This window comes from Salmo salar, chromosome 06, assembly GCF_965601325.2.
Source record: "Salmo salar chromosome 06, fSalSal1, whole genome shotgun sequence".
NCBI lineage: Eukaryota > Metazoa > Chordata > Actinopteri > Salmoniformes > Salmonidae > Salmo > Salmo salar.
The window spans coordinates 40781264-40806605 of record NC_138296.1 but is presented as its reverse complement, the minus strand read 5'-3'; the positions used below and the strand labels follow the sequence as shown (position 1 = coordinate 40806605).

At 40.9% G+C, this 25342-nt stretch overlaps 5 protein-coding genes across 5 annotated transcripts; 3 read left to right on the top strand and 2 right to left on the bottom strand.

The window, feature by feature from the left end:
* Nucleotides 1-5295: 5295 nt before the first annotated feature.
* On the bottom strand, nucleotides 5296-6261 carry LOC145879843 (hemoglobin subunit beta-1). Its single transcript, XM_082976586.1, has 3 exons — nucleotides 6095-6261; nucleotides 5646-5868; nucleotides 5296-5492 (listed from the first exon to the last, which is right to left on the bottom strand). Exons 1-3 carry the CDS (start codon nucleotides 6184-6186, stop codon nucleotides 5364-5366), a joined length of 444 nt encoding a protein of 147 aa, XP_082832712.1. The 5' UTR covers nucleotides 6187-6261; the 3' UTR covers nucleotides 5296-5363.
* Nucleotides 6262-8118: 1857 nt separating this feature from the next.
* Nucleotides 8119-9008, top strand: LOC145879842 (hemoglobin subunit alpha). The gene is made up of 3 exons (XM_082976585.1): nucleotides 8119-8283; nucleotides 8508-8715; nucleotides 8825-9008. The coding sequence occupies exons 1-3, from the start codon at nucleotides 8189-8191 to the stop codon at nucleotides 8951-8953; spliced, it is 432 nt and encodes a 143-aa protein (XP_082832711.1). The 5' UTR covers nucleotides 8119-8188; the 3' UTR covers nucleotides 8954-9008.
* Nucleotides 9009-11003: 1995 nt separating this feature from the next.
* On the bottom strand, nucleotides 11004-12018 carry LOC106600318 (hemoglobin subunit beta). The gene is made up of 3 exons (XM_045720507.2): nucleotides 11835-12018; nucleotides 11436-11658; nucleotides 11004-11251 (listed from the first exon to the last, which is right to left on the bottom strand). The coding sequence occupies exons 1-3, from the start codon at nucleotides 11924-11926 to the stop codon at nucleotides 11120-11122; spliced, it is 447 nt and encodes a 148-aa protein (XP_045576463.1). The 5' UTR covers nucleotides 11927-12018; the 3' UTR covers nucleotides 11004-11119.
* Nucleotides 12019-13139: 1121 nt separating this feature from the next.
* LOC123743438 (hemoglobin subunit alpha-4) lies at nucleotides 13140-14291 on the top strand. Its single transcript, XM_045720506.2, has 3 exons — nucleotides 13140-13310; nucleotides 13781-13988; nucleotides 14078-14291. Exons 1-3 carry the CDS (start codon nucleotides 13216-13218, stop codon nucleotides 14204-14206), a joined length of 432 nt encoding a protein of 143 aa, XP_045576462.1. The 5' UTR covers nucleotides 13140-13215; the 3' UTR covers nucleotides 14207-14291.
* Nucleotides 14292-24264: 9973 nt separating this feature from the next.
* Nucleotides 24265-24977, top strand: LOC106607238 (hemoglobin subunit beta-C-like). Its single transcript, XM_014203989.3, has 2 exons — nucleotides 24265-24597; nucleotides 24702-24977. Exons 1-2 carry the CDS (start codon nucleotides 24460-24462, stop codon nucleotides 24828-24830), a joined length of 267 nt encoding a protein of 88 aa, XP_014059464.2. The 5' UTR covers nucleotides 24265-24459; the 3' UTR covers nucleotides 24831-24977.
* The last annotated feature ends 365 nt before the right edge of the window (nucleotides 24978-25342 follow it).

Genomic DNA, 25342 nt, shown 5'->3' with positions numbered 1-25342 from the left:
CTGTTTAAAGGTCTTACTCAAGTAGGCTACAGTCGTCCAGAACAGCTGATGCTCTCATGCATGTCTCAGTGTTGCTGGCCTCGAAGCAATCAAAAAAGTGATTTAGCCCGTCTGGTAGGCTTGTGTCACTGGGCAGCTCGCGGCTGTGCTTCCCTTTGTAATCTGTAATAGTTTGCAGGCCCTGCCACATAAGACGAGCGTCGGAGCCGGTGTTGTCCGATTCAGCCTTAGTCCTGTATTGACGCTTTGCATGTTTGATGGTTCGTCATAGGGCATAGCAGGATTTCTTATAAGCTTCTGGGTTAGAGTCCCGCACCTTGAAAGTGGCGGCTCGACCCTTTAGCTCAGTGCAAGTGTTGCCTGTAATCCATGGCTTATGTTTGGGGTATGTAGGTACAGTCACTGTGGGGACAACGTCATCGATACACTTATTGATGAAGCCAGTGACTGATGTGGTGTACTCCTCAATGCCATCGGAAGAATCCCGGAACATTTTCCAGTCTGTGCTAGCAAAACAGTCCTGTAGTTTAGCATCTGCTTCATCTGACCACTTTTTTATAGACCGAGTCACTGGTGCTTCCGGCTTTAATTTTTGCTTGTAAGCAGGAATCAGGAGGATAGAATTGTGGTCAGATTTGCCGAATGGAGGGTGAGGGAGAGCTTTGTATGCATCTCTGTGTGTGGAGTACAGGTGATCTAGAATTTATTTTCCCTCTGGTTGCGCATTTAACATACTGATAGAAATTAGGTAAAACTGATTTAAGTTTCCCTGCAATAAAGTCCCCGGCCGCTAGGAGCGCCGTCTCTGGGTGTGCAGTTTCCTGTTTGCTTATTTCCTTATACAGCTGACTGAGTGCGGTCTTAGTGCCAGCATTTGTCTGTGGTGGTAAATAAACAGCCACAAAAAAGTATTGATGAAAACTCTCTTGGCAAATAAAGTTATTAATACGCTACTAGCTAGTGTCGCTGACGACGTTCAAGCTCTACGAAGAGAACCGCGTTGTTACTTTTTAGTCTAGACTGTCGATCATATATCTCAGATGGAAATGATAACTATGATTCCAGCGTCTCAAACAAATTAAAAAAATACAGTGTTAGACATGGGTCTAGATTTTCCTTAAAAATGGCAGGCTAGGTGATTACAAATGACAGTACTACTAGGCGGCAGGTAGCCTAGCGGTTAAGTGAAAGGTTGCTGGTTGCGTATGTGTGTATATATATATTATATATATCCTCTTTAAGGAATACCTAGGATAGGATAAAGTAATCCTTCTTTTGATCATCTTCAAATAATATTTTTGCAGGAATCTCCTTGCGAATGATTTTGCCGAAGATTGTATCTCCGCCGTAGATACATGATATACTCTACTTCATGCGGGCAAAACCTAGACACTTCCATAGATTTCGTGCACCAGCTGTTGTTTACAAATATGCACAGACCCCCCCCCCCTTGTGCTGTTCTATCTTGCCGGTGCAGCGTATATCCCGCAAGCTGAATATCCATGTTGTCATTCAGCCATGATTCAGTGAAACATAAGATGTTACAGTTTTTGATGTCCCGTTGGTAAGATATTCGTGATCGTACCTCATCTAATTTATTGTCCAATGATTGTACGTTGGCAAGTACTACGGACGGTAAAGGCAGGTTTTCCACTCGACCGTCGGCAGATCCTTACAAGGCACCCCGCTCTTTGTCCTTTGTACCTGTGTCTCTTTCTCTTGCCAATGATGAGGATTGTGGCCTTGTTGGGTGTCTGAAGTACATCCTGTGAGTCCTGCTTGTTGAAGAAAAAATCTTTGTCTAATCCGAGGTGAGTGATCGCTGTCCTGATATCCAGAAGCTCTTTTTTGCCGTAAGATACGGTGGCAGAAACATTATGTACAAAATAAGTTACAAATAACGTGATAAAAAACACGTAATAGCACAATTGGTTAGGTGCCCGTAAAAGTGCTGCCATTTCTTCCGGTGCCATTTTAGATAATGTCTCTTGGGCGAAAGAACAGCTGACTTCTACTATAAAACAGTGGATAGAATCAATGTTGGAGGTAGCATCTTATGAACAAATGCTTGCTAGGATCACTGGTAGAAACGAAAATTCTAGAACCTGGACGTGTTTTTTTTGTCATGTTTCTAAGACTGGGAGGTGATTACTTGTGCTTGTGAACCCATTTAGTTCTATATTGTAACCTGTGAAATACTATTTGACTGTGTATATGTGCTATATTGGAAGATATGTTATGATGTCAAGCTCAATGTTTTTATGCTGTACAATGTTTTATTTTTGTTTTATTTGTTTATTTGTGGAAAAAAGGAAACAATAAATACAACTTTAATGAAAACAGAACAACAACCCCCCCCCCCCCCCCGGAAATATCACATTTACATAAGTGTTCAGACCCTTTACTCAGTACTTTGTTGAAGCACCTTTGGCAGCGATTACAGCCTTGAGTCATCTTGGGAATGTCGCTACAAGCTTGGCACACCTGTATTTGGGGAGTTTCTCCAATTCTTCTCTGCAGATCCTCTCAAGCTCTTTTCAGGTTCGATGGGGAGCATTGCTGCACAGCTATTTTCAGGTCTCTCCAGAGATGTTCGACCGGGTTCAAGTCCGGGCTCTGTCTGGGCCGCTCAAGGACATTCAGAGACTTGTCCCGAAGCCACTCCTGCATTTTTATTATTTTTATTTAACCTTTGTTTAACTATGCAAGTCAGTTAAGAACAAATTCTTATTTACAATGACGGCTTACACCGGCCAAACCCGGACGACGCTGGGCCAATTGTGTGCCGGCCTATGGGACTCCCAATCACGGCCGGTTGTGATACAGCCTGGATTCGAACAAGGGTGTCTGTAGTGACGCCTCTTGAAGACCGCTGCGCCACTTTGGCTGTGTCTTGGCTGTGTGCTTAGGGTCGTTTTCCTGTTGGAAGGTGAACCTTAGCCCCAGTCTGAGGTCCTGAGCTCTCTGGAGCAGGTTTTCATCAATAATCTCTCTGTACTTTGCTCCTTTCATCTTTCCCTCAATCCTGACTAGTCTCCCAGATCCGGCTGCTGAAAAACATCCCCACAGCATGATGCTGCCACCACCATGCTTCACCATAGGGATGGTGCCAGGTTTCCTTCCGACGTGACGCTTGGCATTCAGGCCAAAGAATTCAATCTTGGTTTCATCAGATCACATAATATTGTTTCTCATGGTCTGAGAGTCCTTTAGGTGACTTTTGCAACTCCAAGTGGGCTGTAATGTTCCTTTTACTGAGGAGTGGCTTTCGTCTGGCCACTCTACCATAAAGGCCTGATTGGTGGAGTGCTGCAGAGGTGGTTGTCCTTCTGGAAGGTTCTCCCATCTCCCCAGAGGAACTCTGGAGCTCTGTCAAAGTGACCATCGGGTTCTTGGTCAACTCTCCGACCAAGGCCCTTCTCCCCCGATTGCTCAGTTTGGCCGGGTGGCCAGCTCTAGGAAGAGTCTTGGTGGTTCCAAACTTCTTCCATTTAAGAATGATGGAGGCCGCTTTGTTCTTGGGGACCTTCAATGCTGCAGAAATGTTTTGGTAACCTTCCCAAGATCTGTGCCTCGACACAATCCTGTCTCGAAGCTCGACGGACAATTCGACCTTGTGGCTTGGTTTTTGCTCTGACATGCACTGTCAACTGTGGGACCTTATATAGATCATAAATCATGTCCTATCAATTGAATGTACCACAGGTAATGGATGATCAATGGAAACAGGACGCACCTGAGCTCAATTTCGAGTATCATAGCAAAGGGTCTGAATTCTTATGTAAATAAGGTATTTCAGTTTTTAGTTTTTATACATTTGCAAACATTTCCAAAAAACGTTTTCACTTTGTCATTATGGGGTAATGTGTGTAGATTGGAGGAAAAACAATTTAATCAATTTTAGAATAGAATAATTCTAATGTCACAATGTGGAAAAAGTCAAGGGGTCTGAATACTTTCCGAATGAATTGTATGCTGTGGGGAGACATGACTCTGTATTGTCATATGGCCTACACGCAGGATCACGTGATTGATGTCCCTGCTGTAACTGGCCAGATAACCACACAAGGCCATTTATGGAACTATTGTGAAATGGGGCCATCTTGGGAACTTTCCCCCCAGTTGACTGCAGCATACCAACCTTATTTGCTATCTTGGGATAGACTCAGATCATAGCCTATAGTTTGCACACATATCTTCGTATAATTGTATTAAATATTTGAAAGAATCAGGACTCAAACAACCATGTTTAACATGAGAATAGGATGTAAGATGTCTTCAAGATGTAAGATAACAACACAATGTAACATTTTACATTTCAGATTTGAATAAATTCATTATCAGTGAGAGAAGGCTACGTTTGCTATGCAGATCTCAGGAGCTTGTTGGTATTCCAATAGGCCTATAAAACCAACAACGATGTTATTACCATTGTTGCTTTAGCAAACATCTGGTTTATTAATTATCAATCGACAATGATCAAGAGCTCGTTCATGATTTTCAATGAATACAATTTGACTGCTTATTTGACCAAGTCAGACTTGACTACAGGTAAACCTAGGTTGTGTAGGCAATAACTTTGACTATGTCTGCAAATAGCCTATTGAGGCGACTTATTATGCTTTAGGCAATAATAATGGACTAAATCACAAATTGAGCACATCATTGCGCACATGTCACACATCATGAAAACATTGAGGCAAAAAGTACTAGTGGCAAAATATAACTCAATTGATTGAACATTAAATTGAGTTCAATATGATTGAAATAGCCTACATACATGGGCATATAAAGCCTGTTTTAATACAGTCATCTCGGTTTTCATTTGAAGAATAATTTTATCCTTCACATGTTTATAACAATTGCAGATACTTCGGCAACTTTGTTTTTGTTGTCGGCTTCGTGCTGATGTTATCTGCAGTCACAGACAGACTTAACATCTTGATTCTAGGTTTAGCAGAGATCTTCTGTAAATGAAAGGACGCGGATGGGCAAAAAAAGCATCTAACCATGCACCTTGGCTGCTCTATTAGGGGTCTGGATCACTCGTAGATGTGCAAAGGTTTTTAAGAGCGTTTTTAAGAGCCACGTTACCAATGAGGCCTCTGGGAAACGACTCGGCTACTAAAGACAAGTAGATTCTAGTAATGATCTTAAGGCTACGAAGACTCTGGGAAACTCCACTTCCAAATAGGGTATAGCCTAAAATATTGATGTTAACAATTTTGTGGTGGAACTGTCCAGGGACAGTATCTATTTAAAAAAAAACAATTTGTATAAATACAAATACAATGGTTTGTGTCGATGTCTTTATTTTCACTCAGGCAGGGATGTCAGAACATAATCACTTGTCTGGAGGGCATTTAGAAGTACCGACTGCCCATAGCTGCGACAACCACTTTCATGAACTTCTGCCAGGTTGCTTGGATTTCAGGAGTGAAAGAGGCTCCGAACTTGGCGGCAATGACAATTGTGAGGACGTCAGCCAACACCTGTGGACAAAAGACAAAGAAGGACGATGTTAAGTAAGACTGCCGTTTTTGTTTTACCTTTGTAATTAGACGTGTTGCTCTGATTGTTATATGTGTAGGCTTACATCAGGAAAGCCTAAAATATAAGCCTATTTCTCAAGACAGAAGGCATACCCTGAAATTGTCAGGGTCGACGAAGAGTTTGTTGGCGTGCGTCTCGCTCAGTGACTTGTATGTGGCCAAGATGTTGCCCATGTTCTTCACAGCTTTGTCCAGAGCTCCACACACGACCTTGCCGTGAGCAGCAACTTTGGGGTTGCCCATGATTGCTGCGGGAGTGGACACATCTCCGAAAGAGCCGAAATAACGCTGAGTCCAGGGGTAGACGATCAGGACTCTGTTATTGCAAGAACACCGAAATATGTGGATTATTTTCAAATGTATTTCAATGATATGCCTAGTTAATACTCTAACATGCTCCATTCAAACTTAACAATATCAACTCAATATTAATAGTAATAAGATAACAGGACAAGTATAATAGTGTTATAATTACTCATGAACATCTCCACTATAAACTATTTTAGATAATATATTTGAATGAGGCTGAAGCCATGACCTACCTTGCCAGAGCCAGTGGTCCGACCTCATTGATATCTACTTTGCCCCAGACAGCACTGATGGTGCTCTTCTCAGCGTCTGTCCAGTCAACCATGTTGTCAGTGTTTGATCTCCGGTTTTGCAACAAGATAAAACAAATCAATGTATTGTGTAGGGAGACACTTTGTCTGCAACTTATATTTATGAGTGCACTCCGCCCACTGGAGGCGGCGCATATGATTGGCTCTGGTAAAGATTAGTATTGGCCAAGTGAGCGCTACAGCTCTCGAACTTGACAAATTATAATCATTTATCTGTTAAACAGTAAATGTTAATTTATTAGTTGTTACAGAATCAAGTCTGTAGGTTAGATCCTAAAACCTGGAAGCATATGTAAATAGGCCTATATAGTTTTATCTCGGTTACCAACGTTTCAAAATTCGCATGATCATTATCTAAAACAGTTTTAATTTATCCAACTGATGCAAGACTAAAAGCAAGGTTATGGCAAAAATCTTCCGTAGATTACATTTCCTTCATTGCAGTGTATAAGGCTACACAAATGAAAAAATAGAAAGTGATGCAATCACTAAACATTTGTATGAATTTGGAAAATGTGATAATTTCAGCCAATTCCGGCCTACAATTTGGCACAGTTTCTTATCTACGACAAAATGATGGCTTCCTTTTTTATCGGGGTATTCAGACCGTTCCGCCCATTTTAAGTGATTAATTTCAAGACATTAAAAATGATACGCAGGAATGTCCTGTATTATTTGCAGATAGGTGGGTACCCATGTCCTCGCCTGACCTGTCTGTCTCTGACATTTTCTTCTTCCGATCATCATTCGAAGTCCAATCAACCTTATAATTGGGGATCATATCCAACTTCCAACCCCAGAGTAGGCATATCACAGATACATACAGGCCGTCATTGTAAATAACAATTTGTTCTTAACTGACTTGCCTAGTTAAATAAAGGTTAAAGAAGAAATAAATGTGAAACACGTCACTTTGAATACAATTTTTCCAATTGAATGCAGGTCTTTGAAGGTGGATTTGAATTTTGCAATTTCATTTACCAATGTAAGATCTATTATAGAACTCTACAATGAAATATATATAGTCCACCTTTAATTATTTAACATTATGTAGGATAGAACGACATTTGCGTCATAATCTAGGCCTATACAATTTCAAATAGCCAATGAACTATTAATGAAATATTTGTCTATTTTGGCAAAAGAAGCTTTATCTTTTGAATTAACTTATTGGAAATATATGCTCGGTTAGGCTACTCTGAAAGACTTCGTTTTATGCAACGAAAAAATAAAATAATGGTAATAATTATCTTTATCAAAAACATTTGTAAAATTGTTGACATCTGTTTCATCTGGTGCAATTGATTTAAATGCTTTGTGTTACAGTACAGTCATTAAATTGTAGACTACAAAAAGAAACAAAGTTAATTAGGCCTAATGATGGATATTATTATTATTAACATAGCCATATGACATCTTATTGAAGGGTTTAATATGGAAATTCAAACTTAATATTTCATAAAAGCCAAAATAACGGTTCTTACTCTTTCATTATTTAACGTTAATTGGCTAAATTTCATTTTATATCCTAAATAACTATAAATGAAATATTTGGCTATTTTGGCAAAAGCAGCTGCAACTTTAGAATGAACCTATTGGAAATATGCTTGATCACACTGAAATAATTCGTTTTATGCAACAAAATAATCTTTATCAATCAAACTGTACATTTGTTGCATCTGGTAGGCCTACAATTCATGTATTTACATTGCGCAAAATAACAAAATGAATGATGGATATTAGAAACTGACCACTGACATGTTATTGAAGTTTAATATAAAAACGCTAACTTAAGCTTTTTGGTTTTTTTTTATCAAATATGAATATTTGATTAAAAAAACAGATCTTACTATTGGATTTTGACCAAGATGGTTGCAGTGTAAGGGGGGTGTACCCTAGTAGCTGGGCGTGTCTGCCGCTCTACTGTAATATAAAGGGTCCTAGTTGTATATATAGGCAGTCATCTTCTTCAGTTCATTTCTCGTAGATTTAATACAGGTCAATCAAAGGAGCAAAATGAGTCTGACAGCAAGGGACAAATCTGTGGTCAATGCCTTCTGGGGCAAGATTAAAGGAAAGGCAGATGTCGTCGGCGCTGAGGCTTTGGGAAGGTAAGTCTTCTTATTAATGAAAGACTGATGAGAATGGTTGTGTTTAACCTACTGACAGCGGCCTATGTGCCGACCCCAAATAAGCCTTTTAACATACAATAAGTCAACTACTTTCATTATATTGTAGACAGACGATGGGAGAAATCTGATACGCGTAATGCTTATAAGTTCAGCATCTAATACAAACGCCTATAGTACGAACTATTCTGTACCTTCCTTTGCAGGATGCTGACTGCTTACCCCCAGACTAAGACCTACTTCTCCCACTGGGCTGACCTGAGCCCCGGCTCTGCCCCAGTCAAGAAGCATGGAGCCGTCATCATGGGTGCAATTGGTAATGCTGTCGGACTGATGGACAACCTCGTGGGTGGACTGAGTGCTCTCAGCGATCTGCACGCCTTCAAGCTGCGCGTTGACCCTGGAAACTTCAAGGTTTGCCCCCAGATAACCTATTGTCTGTTTATTGATCACTCTCGACATCAACTCTGTTTGTTGCTATCGCTTAATCCTTCAATATTAACTTTTAAAATATACTTTTCAGATTCTGTCCCACAACATCCTTGTGACCCTGGCTATTCACTTCCCTGCGGATTTCACTCCCGAAGTGCACATTGCTGTGGATAAATTCCTTGCAGCCTTGTCCGCTGCCCTGGCTGACAAATACAGATAAGACCATCATGGTTCCTGCTCTGTTGTTATCACAAAATAAACAGGCAATGAATGAAGTTATGTCCTCTGTGTCCTTATTCCACCACAGTTCACCATCATTGAGAAAGGATCCCTTTCTAAATAGTACTAAATATTGCTTTAGGCGCACCATCCACTAGCTCTCTATGTTCTCCATAACTTTGGTTAGCCTATCTAATACGTGTAACATGAATTTTGCTGACCTCATTTAATATGTGATGAATATGGAGTAGTTCCAGATAGTGCTTGGTAAACTGAATGGACTGTATGAAGACGGTAGAGGCACAATGAAAACCTATTCAGAGATAAACAAATGTATTTTAGACCTATATGAATTAAATATTTTAATAACTTTGGAAAATGACCATGTAATTTGCAGCAAGATACTTAATTTGCAGCAAGATACTTACTAGAATAGGCTATTTTGTATTTTCAACGCAGAGAATTTGGTGGGGGAACTGAAATCGACTTTGAAAAACGAACACAAACACTCATTCTAGAAGTTCCATGCCTCGACTTTCTTTCAACCAAAACACCTTTCGGCACCGTGGCATTTTGTAGTTTATTTTGATACATGAGTATTTTTTAAATGTTGTAATAAAGTATCCTTGCGCATCTCTGATCCTAAATGTCTGTAAGTTAAATGGTTTTACTATTTCGTACAAACGTGTATTGTTTAATACATTTGTTGATATTTAGTCTAGTAGGCTTACTAGTAGTATAATCTCTCGGGTTTTTGTTGCACACCCTTGTTCCTGATTGTTTTTACCCGCGGGCTTGGTTTTGCCCGCAGGTTAGGCGCAGACATAGCCTAACATATGGGGAAAAAGATGACACATGAGTATTTAAATTCATCTACAGTTTTGCACCGCAAACTTTGTTTGATGGGACTACGTGAATTGATGCACATTGAATGCCGTTTGGGTCTTTACCTGACAAAAAAAGATACGTCATATAACACTATTTGAAGCACTAAATACGCTTTTAAATTGACACGTCAAATAACACAATTATATTATAGAATGTTGTGTGTGCTGAATTTGAACGCGCAAGCCAAGCACCACAACCACTATCAGTAGCACTGTCAAAGCTGTTCAAACAAGGTAGCCAAACACCACACACCCCGTCACGAACGATGTGTTTACAATCCAGCTCTGGAGAAAATAGACCACATTATTAGGGTGAGGCACATGGGCTACTAACAGCTTTCTACACAGCATACACTAAGTATTACTTTCTTAGATACAGTATACATTTCTCCCTTGCATGTTACATCATTTATGCAGCAGCATAGAAGACATGTTATGACTCACCTTGTGAAGGTGGCGCAGCGGTCCTTGGTTGGCAGATGTTGTCATCAAACTTTGTTATCAAAGTCTGGCATTTTCTGGATTTATGGTGGGAACTCGGGAAACACAGCCACTCCATTGAATAGCAGGCTAACGTTTGTGGTTTCTTTGCAACGCTTGCAGTTATCCACTGATTCCTTCCAAACGACTCATTGTTGAATTTGCGATTTCCAACTTGTTGTGGAATGTTTATGTCCAACGGCCGATAAGCACCGATACGTTTTATCTATAATTTCTCTTCATTATTTATCTTCATATGACAAGGATTAAAAAGGATTTGTCAGTAGATTGTCAACTTGATGACAATTGATGATGACTGATGATCAGTCCAATCAAAGCTATTGTAGATATAACGTGATTTGATGACGTTCTATCTGTGGCCAATGACCTTGAGCCTTCTTGGATGGGCACTTCTAATATAACTCCATGGCAGAACCCAAGGGCTAAAAAACATGTTTGTATGCGGCTTTATTAACTCAATTACATTTTGTGCCATCCTCTTTCCTTACCTCAATGAATATCCCATAGGCCGCTACATTATGGACAGAGTACGTGTATGAAAACCATCATCAAAACAGTTTTTTTCATTCACATTCCCCACATTTTGGAGTGTAGAAACCATGTGCCATCAGTACAATTGCAGGAGAACGTTTTCCATAAAAAACAATACTTCAAAAAGATAAATGCTTTTACATGTATTTTATTATTTTCAATATGTGTAGCTATGGCACAGCTTCCAGCCTAACAGACTGGAGTTGCAGTGTCGTCTCTCTTCCATATTGATGCTGTCGAGTGATGCTCTAGTGGTACTGTCTGCCAAGAGCGGACACAACGACAGCCAGGAACTTCTGGAAGGCTTCCTGAATATCAGCACTGAAAACGGCGGGACCGAGCTTGGCGGCCACGCACACGGTGATGCATTCAGCGAGGAGCTGTGGAGAGGGGACAGTAAAAGAATATTGGCATAAACTTTACGTCGGCTCACACCGCTATTTAATGCATAAGACTATGTGTCTCCTAGGCTAATTGGTCATATCTTTAAAAAATATATATAATAATTGTATGAAGAACATAATATTAGGCTATATGTATTTTCTGATAACGTTTAGTACTCACCCTGAAGTTATCGGGATCCACGTGCAGTTTCTCGGAGTGCTTCACGCTCAGTGCTGAATAGGCGTTCTTGATGTCATCCAGGTTCTGCACAGCTCTGTCCAGTCCGTGCATCACGACCTTTCCGTGCTTGGCCACGGCGGGGTTACCCATGATGGCAGCGGGTGTGGACAGGTTGCCGAAGGTGCTGAAGTGTCTCTGAGTCCATGGAAACACGATCAGAAGTCTAAAAAGAAATAAAACAGGCTTCCATTACAATTATACTTAACAATCAACATGGTCTGTATCGCACCAAAGGTGAAAACCGCGAATTCCTACAACGCAATTAGTGCTAAATATTCTAGGTAGCCTATTATCAAGTTATTATTTAATGATGTCTACGTAAATATTATAAGAATGTACCTGGCCAGGGCCTGGGGTCCGATCTCATCCACGCTGATATTTCCCCACAGCCCTAAGATGGCACTGCGCTCAGCATCTGTCCAGTCGACCATGTTGACGTTTGTTTGTTGATTTCCGTTGGTACTTGCAAAATGTTACAAGGGATCCCTGAGCTTTTTGTCTCCCGGGACGTCCAATTTATTGATGTTCAGTATCTCCGCCCTGAACAGGACACAGAAAATGATTGGATGAATGTCTTGAGGGGGCAAGGTCCTCGAGTGTGGCACATATCGGCATTGCGCCAACTTCATCCCACCTTTAAAGATAATGCTTGGTCATTTAGGCGTTACCAAATTCTAATTAGTACGGATGAAATAAACAAGTCATGATGAGCCTTCAATAACATATGCATACTTAATGATACAATCGAACATAATTTCAAAAAGTAAAATGTACAGACCTTTAAAGGATTTTGGTTCCTTTAGCCATAAATGCTCTTTTAATTGATCGTTGTAATATTGACATTGAATTGTAATATTATCTTTATAGAATGCTAATTCATGATGTAAGTGTTTATTTAGGGAAAAGCGTAGATTTGGAGTAAACTATTGAAGAAAGAGCATGACTCAAAATGTGTTTTATCTTCATATTCAGACGGCCCCACCCATTTGAAAGTTCCATATTTCTTTTTGAATGATTAATGGAAATGTCAGTTGGTGACAAGTCGTTTTCTAGGCCTTCATCAGGGGAATAAGTTCTAACTGGACACTATTCAATGTGGATATTAGCCTATTTCATTCAATGAAACTACAGCTTTTTGTTTAACTCCACTGAAATACAATGCATGTAGCCTATATATTGTTACAATTGATTGTGAGACTGTGTTGGATAGGCATCGGCAACGTTTTGCTACCAGAACAAAACCTTTCCATCGATTTTTCCATCGAACCTTTTGTAGGTTACAGAATCACATAGCCTATACTCACTCACCAATGAGTGCTGCAATATTAGACCTTAATAGACCTTAATATTAGACCTTAATATTAGACTAAACTTTAATTGTAAAGAAAATATTGAGGAATTAAGTGTTTCAAAAACCCATTGTTATTCAATCTATATGAAATAAATGCATGCATTGTTATGGCAACATTTTTACAAACGAAAGTATTATGTGCTAAGGTCATATGTTGGACATTACCTGAATTGGCTCGGTTGCATAATTATAAAGTATAAAAAACATGAATCATGTCTTGGACAAATTCCCAATCAGAGGCGGAGCCAAGATTAGATCGGGGTGTGCCTTTTCTTGTGCCTCAATAAAAACAGCCTCTGAGTTTTCCACGCTCACAAGCTTATTTTCTCAGCATCTTCATTTAAGTGGATAAACGGACAAGACGCAGCTATGAGTCTCTCAGCCAAGGACAAAGCCAACGTGAAGGCCATCTGGGGCAAGATCCTCCCTAAAACCGATGAGATTGGAGAACAGGCTCTTTCCAGGTAATTACATAACGATGTAAATTCTAGACTAAGTACATGTAGGCTGTTGAAATTATTAGCGCAAAATTACTCAGTCAATTTGGAAGCTATAAACGCGTAGCCTACACTCTTAGAACAAAAGGTGCTATCTGGAACCTAGAAGGGTTGTTCAGCTGTCTCCATAAGATAACCCTTTGAAGAACCCTTCTTGGTTCCAAGTAGAGAACCCTTTTGGTTCCAGGTAGAACCCCTTTTAGTTCCATGTGGAACCCTTTTCCCAGAGGCTTCTACCTGAAACACAAAGGGTTCTACTTGGAACAAAAAAGGCTCTAACTGGAAACAAAAAGGGTTATCCAATAGGACAGCCGAAGAACCCATTTGGATCCACTTTTTCTATGAGTGTATGTAGGCGAAAATAAGTTGCGGGAGCACTGAACGAATGATTATTTAAGATTAATTTTGGCTCACCCGATTTCTAATGTCCACGACAGGATGCTTGTCGTCTACCCCCAGACCAAGACCTACTTCTCCCACTGGACTTCCGTGGCCCCCGGTTCCGATCCAGTGAAGAAGCACGGCATCACCATCATGAATCAGATCGATGACTGTGTTGGACACTTGGACGACCTTTTTGGTTTCTTGACCAAGCTCAGTGAACTGCACGCCACCACGCTGAGGGTGGACCCCAACAACTTCAAGGTAAGATCATTTAAAAAAAATAACACTAAAAATATCTGAGTTTTTACCTGTGTAAATGTGAAATAATCTATTTCCCTTTTTCTTTGCAGATCCTGGCTCACAACCTGATTGTGGTCTTTGCCGCCTACTTCCCTGCGGAATTTACCCCCGAGATCCACCTGTCCGTGGACAAGTTCCTGCAGCAAGTGGCTCTGGCCCTGGCGGAGAAGTACCGCTAAACCGGAGTTCAGCTGTCATGCTGTCATCCGAGGAATAATGTCCATCCAATATTGGCACACTGACAATAAACCTAACTGAAACTCATACCGAGGTGTTTGTTGTTTGTCATTTTAATTGTCTTACATTGTCTTGTGATTTATACTGTAGGCTATATTTGGATTATCTTGTAGAATGTATTTGTCAAGTCAAGTATAAAATAAAGTTAATAGCCTATTTCACAGTATTTCAAAGGCATCTCATAAAAATGATGCACTTCACAATACATGTATATTCTTACTCCACCTTTGCATACACCTTGAACTTAAAAAGTCCCAAATGAATGTGCCTGAGACCAATATGTGGTGGCCAGACATTACGGTCCATCATGGACATTACCAGGACCTGGCTTTCAGGGCTTTAGCCCGCTATGAATTTGGGTCAGCATTGAATCTTTTGCGCTGCTGCAATGGTTTAAAAAAAAGTGTAGTCAGCAGAATGCGCCACTTAGTTCATGGAGCTGTGGTTACTCGAAACCCTGGAAGTCATCCAACAGTTATAATCAGGAGTGTAGTGCTGCGGGTGTACAGCGGAGCGACGCTCTGCCACTCCTTAAAATGGTGATATGTCTCGCAAGATCACTTCATGATTAATTAGTATTCTACATAACAAACCGACAATAATAGCATGATAATGTCAGGCTACTGTTATACCAAAAACACCATGTCATTTCTTATGATAATTTAGGATGATTGTGCTGAAATGTTGTTGTTTTTTAATTCTCATGTGGTGGCTGTGTTGATTTACTCCGTCTGTCCTAAAATGTGATTAGTTAGGCCGGTTAGCCACCCTTACATCATTCAAGAAAATCGAAATGCACTTTCCCATGATACTGATTGGATCAAATGGTTGGCATGCATGCAGCATGGACATTTCACCTGTGCAACGTGAAGAATGATCATTATCATTGACAGTGATGATGGCCTAATTTATAATAAGGTAGGCCTAATTTGGTGTTTTAGTATTTTAAAAATAGAACATTTTCCTTTAGCCACTTACAGTATGTGTAGGCATAGTTAATCATGCAGTTTGGATGATGCGTTGTATGTAGCCTATACATTCTAGAATTATTTTATCCATTGATGGTATGTGTGGTCAACTGATAATTCCAGCAGCGTTTTGATTGGACAGCATCACTGCGCTGCTTTGAGAGAAGGAACTCAGCTTGATAAATCAAGAAATCAATCAATGTCCGATTTTTGTTTTCACTGGATCTCCGTTTGGATATTTGGTTACAATTGGTCTGGGAAAAGTTCTCATGATCATTAGTCTAGTAATTGAAAGCAACGCAGATCTTCTATACGCACATACATTAGGCCTACTGTATAGTCTACCTGATGAGCTTCCCTGATGTTTTCCTGAACTTTTCAATACCTTTCTGATGCATTTCAGTCATTTAGCCTACTGATGCGATTACACATTTTTACACTTTTCTCATAGGTTAGTCATTTGACGTATTTTTTACTGTTTGGAAATGTCATAAGGCCTACATCATTTCAACAACAATATAGCTGAAACCCCTATTGGCTTCATTGATTTACTGAGGCAACTTTCTGATAGATTATTTAAAATATTATTGTAACAGTAGGCCAACCTACACAATAACCTCATATGGCGTTACTGACCACAATCGATTGAATTATTAAGAAGTGTTGATGAATTGATTTGGCCTTGGGGAGAGCACAGCGCATGGAGGAAAACATAGCGCTACAGAAAGGGAAACTGGAAGTGATGCAGAGACATTTGAATACATTTGCCAAATTATATAATTAGGTTGAGTATTTGTAAAATGTGAAACTTTCTGAAAATGTTTTTTGCAGAACACCTTACAGAATCCTCTCATTGTCTTAACCCCTGACACGATACCATTTTAAATAGCTTACAAACTCTTCTACACTATACAACATAAAAAGTGAAGGGACCAGATTTTTTAAGTCGATACTGGCAAATTGGGACACCTTGATTGGCAAAGTGGGACACTTAATTCGTTATTGTAAAGAAGGATAAATTAAAGAGTATGAGTAATTTCAATATTTTAATGATACACTTCAATTATTCATACAAATTAAAAGATTATTTATTTATTTATTCATTTTTGGGGATATTTTATTATGGATACGAATATAGCTAGGATTTTTTTATGTTGGTGAGGTAATATCTTTCTAAGTAAAATGCAGCTATGCAATATTTTTCTAGCAAGCTAGCTGATAGCAGATTTGAGGAAATTTATGTTGTACATTTGATCCTATTTTAAAAAAATGATTTCTGTTAAGAAATTATGTATTTCATAATCCCCAGAAAAAAAATCTGCATAAAATGGCCTAGAGGAGGTTCCCAGTTTTACAGTAATAGTGTGTCCCAGTTTGACAGTATATATATAGGCGATTAGAATACTGCAACACTCCAAATGTCAATATTCTAAAAAGGTTATGATAGAAACAAAACCATACACAGAGATGCATACAAAGCTCTCCCTTGCCCTCCATTTGGCAAATCTGACCATAATTCTATCCTCCTGATTCCTGCTTACAAGCAACAATTAAGCAGGAATACCAGTGACTCGGTCAATATAAAGTGGTCAGATGAAGCAGATGCTAAACTACAGGACTGTTTTGCTAGCACAGACTGGAATATGTTCCGGGATTCCTCCAATGGCATTGAGGAGTACACCACATCAGTCACTGGCTTCATCAGTAAGTGTATTGATGATGTCATCCCCACAGTGACTGTACGTACATACCCCAACCAGAAGTCATGGATTACAGGCAACATCCGCATTGAGCTAAAGGGTAGAGATGCCGCTTTCAAGGAGCGGGACTCTAACCCAGAAGCTTATAAGAAATCCCGCTCTGACCTGCGACGAACCATCAAACAGGCAAAGAGTCAATACAGGACTAAGATCACATCGTAATACACCGGCTCCGACGCACGTCAGATGTGGCAGGGCTTGCAAACTATTACAGACAACAAAGGGAAGCACAGCCAAGAGCTGCCCAGTGACACGAGCCTACCAGAAGAGCTAAATAACTTCTATGCTTGCTTCGAGGCAAGTAACACTGAAACATGCATGAGAGCATCAGCTGTCCCGGTGTCTGTGTGATCACGCTCTCCGCAGCCGATGTGAGTAAGACCTATAAACAAGACAACATTCACAAGGCCGCAGGGCCAGACGTATTACTAGGATGTGTACTCCGAGCATGCGCTGACCAACTAGCAACTGTCTTCACTGACATTTTCAACCTCTATGTCTGAGTCTGTATTACCAACATATTTCAAGCAGTCCACCATAGTCCCTGTGCCCAAGAACACTAAGGTAACCTGCCTAAATGACTACCGACCCATAGTCCTCACATCTGTAGCCATGAAGTGCTTTGAAAAGCTGGTCATGGCTCACATTAACACCATTATCCCAGAAACCCTAGACCCACTCCAATTTGCATACCGCACCAACAGATCCACAGATGATGCAATCTCTATTGCTCTCCACACTGCCCTTTCACACCTGGACAAAAGGAACACCTATGTGAGAATGCTATTCATTGACTACAGCTCAGCCTTCAACACCATAGTGCCCTCAAAGCTCATGACTAAGCTAAGGTCCCTGGGACTAAACACCTCCCTCTGCAACTGAATCCCGGACTTCCTGATGGGCCGCCCCCAGGTGGTAAGGGTAGGTAACAACACATCCGCCATGCTGATCCTCAAAACAAGGGCCCCTCAGGGGTGCGTGCTCAGTCCCCTCCTGTACTCCCTGTTCACTAATGACTGCACGGCCAGGCACGTCTCCAACACCATCCTTAAGTTTGCTGATGACACAACAGTGGTAGGCCTGATCACCGACAACGACGAGACAGCCTATAGGGAGGAGATCAGAGACTTAGCCGTGTGGTGCAAGGACAACAACCTCTCCCTCAACGTGATCAAGACAAAGGAGATTATTGTGGACTACAGGAAAAGGTGGACTGTGCATGCCCCCATTGCCTGTAGGGGAGCAGGTTGAGAGCTTCAAGTTCCTTGGTGTCCACATCACCAACAAACAATCATCAAGGCAAAGGGTGGCTACTTTGAAGAATATGAATATATATTTTGATTTGTTTAACACTTTTTTGGTTACTACATGATACCATATGTGTTATTTGGTAGTTTTGATGTCTTCACTATTATCCTACAATGTAGAAAATAGTAAAAATAACAAAAATCCTTGAATGAGTACGTGTGTCCAAACTTTTGATTAATATTAGAGCTAATCATTCCAAGTCCACATAACTAATAACAACCTAATGGAAAATTACGTCCCTTAGATTTCAATATGATAATTTGAGGTTAGTTAATTTATTGTATTTACAAAACACTTTTCATGTCCTTTTTTTAAATGTTGAGGTGCCGGTTTTTGTTCAATAGTCTAGGTAACCATGTTGCCGGTAGCTTGTGTGATGAATTGATCCTTCACTTGATTGCAACTTGTGCATATGAACATCTTTGAGACAAGTCCGAAGGCTCTATTGAACAAGGACAACCATATCTACTAGAGTGATTGTGTGATCTGCAATCGGCTAAATACAAAGGCCACAATAATTGCTACAAAACATTGCTCCATTCATTTTTAGATCAGACAGCAGGCTCAAACAACCAATGACATCATTGGTTGAACTCTCCCAGGTGCAAAAATGGAATAAATACTTAATTATGTAGTTGTTGTTCCGCCTGCGGAATCCCTAGCCAACAGCCAATGGCATTGCATGGCGCGAAATACAAAACCAACTAAAATACCACAATTCAATTTTCTCAAACAATCAACTATTTTACACCATTTTAAAGATAAGACTTTTGTTAATCTAACCACATTGTCCGATTTCAAAAAGGCTTTACAGCGAAAGCAAAACATTAGATTATGTCAGGAGAGTACCCTGCCAAAAATAATCACACAGCCATTTTCAAAGCAAGCATATATGTCACAAAAACCAAAACCACAGCTAAATGCAGCACTAACCTTTGATGATCTTCATCAGATGACACTCCTAGGACATTATGATATACAATACATGCATGTTTTGTTCAATCAAGTTCATATTTATATCAAAAAACTGCTTTTTACATTAGCATGTGATATTCAGAACCAGCAAACTTCCGGTGAATTTACTAAATTACTCACGATAAACGTTCACAAAAAACATAACAATTATTTTAAGAATTATAGATACAGAACTCCTTAATGCAATCGCGGTGTCAGATTTTAAAATAGCTTTTCAGCGAAAGCACATTTGGCAATATTCTGAGTAGATAGCTCGGCCATCACAGGCTAGCTAATTTGACACCCATCAAGTTTGGTGGTCACTAAACTCAGAATTACTATAAGAACAATTTGATAACTTTTGCTGTTCTTCGTCAGAATGCACTCCCAGGACTTCTACTTCAACAACAAATGTTGTTTTGGTTCGAAATAATCCATAGTTATATTGAAATAGCTCCGTTTTGTTTGTGCGTTGAGGTCACTATCCGAAGGGTGACGCGCGAGCGCATTTCGTGACAAAAGAAATCCAAATATTCCATTACCGTACTTCGAAGCATGTCAAACGCTGTTTAAAATAAATTTTTATGCTATTTCTCTCATAAAATAGCGATAATATTCAAACCGGGGGACGTTGTATTCATTCAAAGACTGAAAGAAAAAATGGAGTAGTCTCGTGGACGCGCATCTCCAGTGTCACTGTCCCCAGGCAGGCCAGTAACAAACAGAGCTGCTGTACTTAGCCCAGAGACTGCAGACCTCTCATTCCACTTTCTGGCGCCTTCTGAGAGCCAATGGAAGCCTTAGAAAATGTCACATCACAGCACAGATGCTGTATTTTTGATACAGAGGCTACAGAAGGACAATAAATTGTCAGACAGGGTACTTGCCTGCCAGTTTTAGAAACTATAGTGTTTTCTATCCACATCTACTAATTAGAGGCATATTCTAGTTTCTGGGCAGGAGTAGTAACCAGATTAAATCGGATACGTTTTTTTATCCGGCCATGAAAATACTGCCCCCTATCCCAAACAGGTTAAGAACAAACACAATAGATTAATAATATACTGCTCAAAAAAATAAAGGGAACACTAAAATAACACATCCTAGATCTGAATGAATGAAATAATCTAATGAAATACTTTTTTCTTTACATAGTTGAATGTGCTGACAACAAAATCACACAAAAATAATCAATGGAAATCCAATTTATCAACCCATGGAGGTCTGGATTTGGAGTCACACTCAAAATTAAAGTGAAAAACCACACTACAGGCTGATCCAACTTTGATGTAATGTCCTTAAAACAAGTCAAAATGAGGCTCAGTAGTGTGTGTGGCCTCCACGTGCCTGTATGACCTCCCTAGAACGCCTGGGCATGCTCCTGATGAGGTGGCAGATGGTCTCCTGAGGGATCTCCTCCCAGACCTGGACTAAAGCATCCGCCAACTCCTGGACAGTCTGTGGTGCAACGTGGCATTGGTGGATGGAGCGAGACATGATGTCCCAGATGTGCTCAATTGGATTCAGGTCTGGGGAACGGGCGGGCCAGTCCATAGCATCAATGCCTTCCTCTTGCAGGAACTGCTGACACACTCCAGCCACATGAGGTCTAGCATTGTCTTGCATTAGGAGGAACCCAGGGCCAACCGCACCAGCATATGGTCTCACAAGGGGTCTGAGGATCTCATCTCGGTACCTAATGGCAGTCAGGCTACCTCTGGCGAGCACACGGAGGGTTGTGCGGCCCCCCAAAGAAATGCCACCCCACACCATGACTGACCCACCGCCAAACCGGTCAGGCTGGAGGATGTTGCAGGCAGCAGAACGTTCTCCACGGCGTCTCCAGACTCTGTCACATCTGTCACGTGCTCAGTGTGAACCTGCTTTCATCTGTGAAGAGCACAGGGCGCCAGTGGCGAATTTGCCAATCTTGGTGTTCTCTGGCAAATGCCAAACGTCCTGCACGGTGTTGGGCTGTAAGCACAACCCCCACCTGTGGACGTCGGGCCCTCATACCACCCTCATGGAGTCTGTTTCTGACCATTTGAGCAGACACATGCACATTTGTGGCCTGCTTGAGGTCATTTTGCAGGGCTCTGGCAGTGCTCCTCCTGCTCCTCCTTGCACAAAGGCGGAGGTAGCGGTCCTGCTGCTGGGTTGTTGCCCTCCTACGGCCTACTCCACGTCTCCTGATGTACTGGCCTGTCTCCGGGTAGCGCCTCCATGCTCTGGACACTACGCTGACAGACACAGCTAACCTTCTTGCCACAGCTCGCATTGATGTGCCATCCTGGATGAGCTGCACTACCTGAGCCACTTGTGTGGGTTGTAGACTCCGTCTCATGCTACCACTAGAGTGAAAGCACCGCCAGCATTCAAAAGTGACCAAAACATCAGCCAGGAAGCATAGGAACTGAGAAGTGGTCTGTGGTCCCCACCTGCAGAACCACTCCTTTATTTGGGGAGTCTTTCTAATTGCCTATAATTTCAGTTTGATTTCACAGAAGTGTGATTGACTTGGAGTTATATTGTGTTGTTTAAGTGTTCCCTTTATTTTTTTGAGCAGTGTATTACATTGTATTGTATTGTATTACACACTCTAAACTTATTCCACTGATCCCTTGGACAAAATTTGTTTAATCTGTTGTTAGAAATACTGATTTGGAGATATGTCTGCGGACCCCCGCAGTACCTCCATGGACCACACTGGTTTGGCTTGATCCTCTGTTCCATATCTGGCCTACGGAAGCTCCGCGACATGAACGTGTGCTCTCATGCAGTACGTTCTGAGTTCTCTGGTGTGCCCATGATAGAGGCCTCTAGTTGCCAAAAGGACGTTTAAGTATGGGCAGCGCCGTTGAGGGCTTCCACCATGCTTCTGCCATTTTAAAGTAGGCCTAGTCAAAGTAGGCAACTGGGTGGGGATTCCTATGGGCTGTAGCCTCAATGGCGCTGCTGTCACAGACGCTAAAATGGCACAGATATAAAGAGTCCTCTATCTAAATCTATGAGTGTGCCTCTTTGATTACTCCATGGTGTGCTTAGGTATCTCTTATATGAAAGGTTGAGAGTGCCCTCTGCTGGAGATTTGATTGAGGGGGAAATTATCCAGGAACTGCTACCAATAAAAAGAAAGCTCCACAAAGTTCCCGTATTGTACACATTTCTGACCATATTAACAACTCTACTAATATGGAACTTATTAGGCCTATGAGAAACATGAAACGTGTCGTATTGGCTATTGAGGATCATTATTGTCAGTTTGCACTTGCCCACGAACTTACTTTAGTATCCTGTAATTCGTCCTTTATTGAAATTAGAGTGTTCTTAAATATCCATCGGCCTATACCCTACAGGCCCAATAGGCACAATCAATAAAGGAAGAGAATATGCCTAACTCCAAATCCTCCTTGCCCGTTTCCGGTCTATAACGATATGTTGCTATGAGTTAAATCATATTCAAGTGAGTGTGGTACTTGGGGCCCTTGTTAAAGTCATCGGCACTATGGACTTTACCAAGTACCAAGACATTTTAGCCAAAACCCTGGTTGCCTCTGCCAAGAGGTTGGCATTTGGCCACAAGTGGATCTTACAGCAAGACAATAACCCCAAGCACACATCAAAATCCACAAAGAAATTGTAAATTTACCACAAAATCAACAGATCAATATCAGTCTCGGGACTTGAACCCCATTGAAAACCTGTGGTTTGAATTAAAGAGGGCATGTGCAGATGAAGGAGATCAATGATCTGGAAATATTCTATATGGAGGAACGGTCTAAGATCCATCCCAGTGTGTTTTCCAATCTCATGAAACATTTGAGAAAAAGGCTAATTGTCGCTATCCTCGGAAGGGGAGGGTGCTGGGGTGGGTGCTGGGGTACTGAAAACGGGGATGCCAATCATTTTGACCCCTAGATTTGTATATGTTTTATTACTTGTATACTCTTCCTCTGAGCAATTATATTAGTAGTTCTATAAGATGAGGGGAAAAAGAAGAAACCCGCATACTGCTCTTGCTAATATCACTGCTCTTTATTAAGCCTTACGTCTCGGCCTCAAGGCCTTGGTGAACTAGAGATAGCTCAGATGTGAACTAGAGATAGCTCAGATGTGAACTAGAGATAGCTCAGATGTGAACTAGAGATAGCTCAGATGTGAACTAGAGATAGCTCAGATGTGAAATAGAGATAGCTCAGATGTGAACTAGAGATAGCTCAGATGTGAACTAGAGATAGCTCAGATGTGAACTAGAGATAGCTCAGATGTGAACTAGAGATAGCTCAGATGTGAACTAGAGATAGCTCAGATGTGAACTAGAGATAGCTCAGATGTGAACTAGAGATAGCTCAGATGTGAACTAGAGATAGCTCAGATGTGCGAGAGCCTGGAATGTGCTCTCGCTCAGATGTGCGAGAGCTTGGAATATTAGTAGGCCATTAAAATAATATAATTGTCCCATTTTTTAGCATACAATGTAGCTCAGTATTTGTATTATTTATTTTATACAGTATTTTGTGCACATCTTTATCAAATCAAATTGTATTTCTCACATGCGCAGAATACAACAGGTGTTAACTTTACCGAGAAATGCTTACTTACGAGCCCTTTCCCAACAATGCAGAGAAAAATGTAAGAAAATGTAAGAAAAATGTAAGAAAAATGGGTGCCAATCATTTGGTCAAAAGTAAACCTTTCCATTCACATTATATTATCTCAGTAAAATCTGTGACGCTTGGATTTACAGCCTACTAACATGACCCCACCCATCGCTGTCTTTAGGGAGGAGTGTACTTTAAAAACGCTGCTCAAACAAAGTCTAAGTGCACAGAATTCCTTAACCTCCATTAAGAACCCTGTCAAAGGAACCTCATAGCCAGCAACATGGTTGAGTGGACAGACTTTGAACGCGCCACAATCCAAAGCATCTTCTCAAAGATGGACTACGATGACGTGGGCCCCGCGGCTCTTTCCAGTTAGGCTACCGTTTATACCCTATTTGATGTCAGCGTTATTGTGCCTTAAACACGGTTGCTTACAAATTATTGGAATTAGTCATGTTGTTAACGGTTTTCAAGACGGGTTATTATTTGACATAAGCGCGTAATTTACGCGTAATACACATCTCCAAACGACAAAATCATTTATTTCTGGGCGTTGAGTGTATGCATATATCACAACGCCGCTGCCATTCAGGGAAACCCAATGGTCGCCGCTCACGGAAAGACCGTCCTGCACGGACTGGACCGGGCTGTCAAGAACTTGGATGACATCAAGGCCACCTACGCAGAGCTGAGCGTGCTGCACTCCGAGAAACGACACGTGGATCCCGACAACTTCCGGGTAAAGTTAAAATGTTCGACTTCACACAAGGTACTTGCCTATCTATTAAAATAGTGTGCTAGAATGCGTTGTGTTACATGTCCATTTGCTCCTTTCTTTTGCAGCTGCTGGCTGACTGCCTTACTATTGTTGTTGCTGCGAGAATGGGTGCTGACTTCACCGCTGATGTCCAGGGTGCTTTCCAGAAGTTCCTGGCTGTGGTGGTGAGCTCCCTGGGCAAACAGTACCACTAGAGCCCCTCCACTCAGAGACGGACGACCATCAGAGGACCAACAAGCTCAGAGGACCAACAAGCTCAGAGGACCAACACGCGCTGATCATTTGTTTAGAGGCACATGTTGTTCCTTCTACTAAAGCAAATAAAATCTTCCGCAAATGAATATGTTTTCTCTGTGCCTTATTTTTCTTGCATGAACATCAATATGGTGGCACATATGGTAGACTACTCCATTATGAACTCAGTGTGTAAATATTTCCACCTTGTTAATCAGATATTGATAATGTGCAATATATACAAATATATAGCAAATAACTCAAATATTGTCCAATTAATCACACGGACATGCTACATTAGCCGTGCATGAACTAACCAATGCAACTAATAAATACAACCTTGTGTTTAATGGTGTAGAATTGATACAATATGTTTAAATGATATCAGAATTGCAATGATTAATTCCTGTTTAAACTCACAATCATCTAATTCATAAAAGTTGAAGAGAACTTTTCAGAACAGATCTGGTAT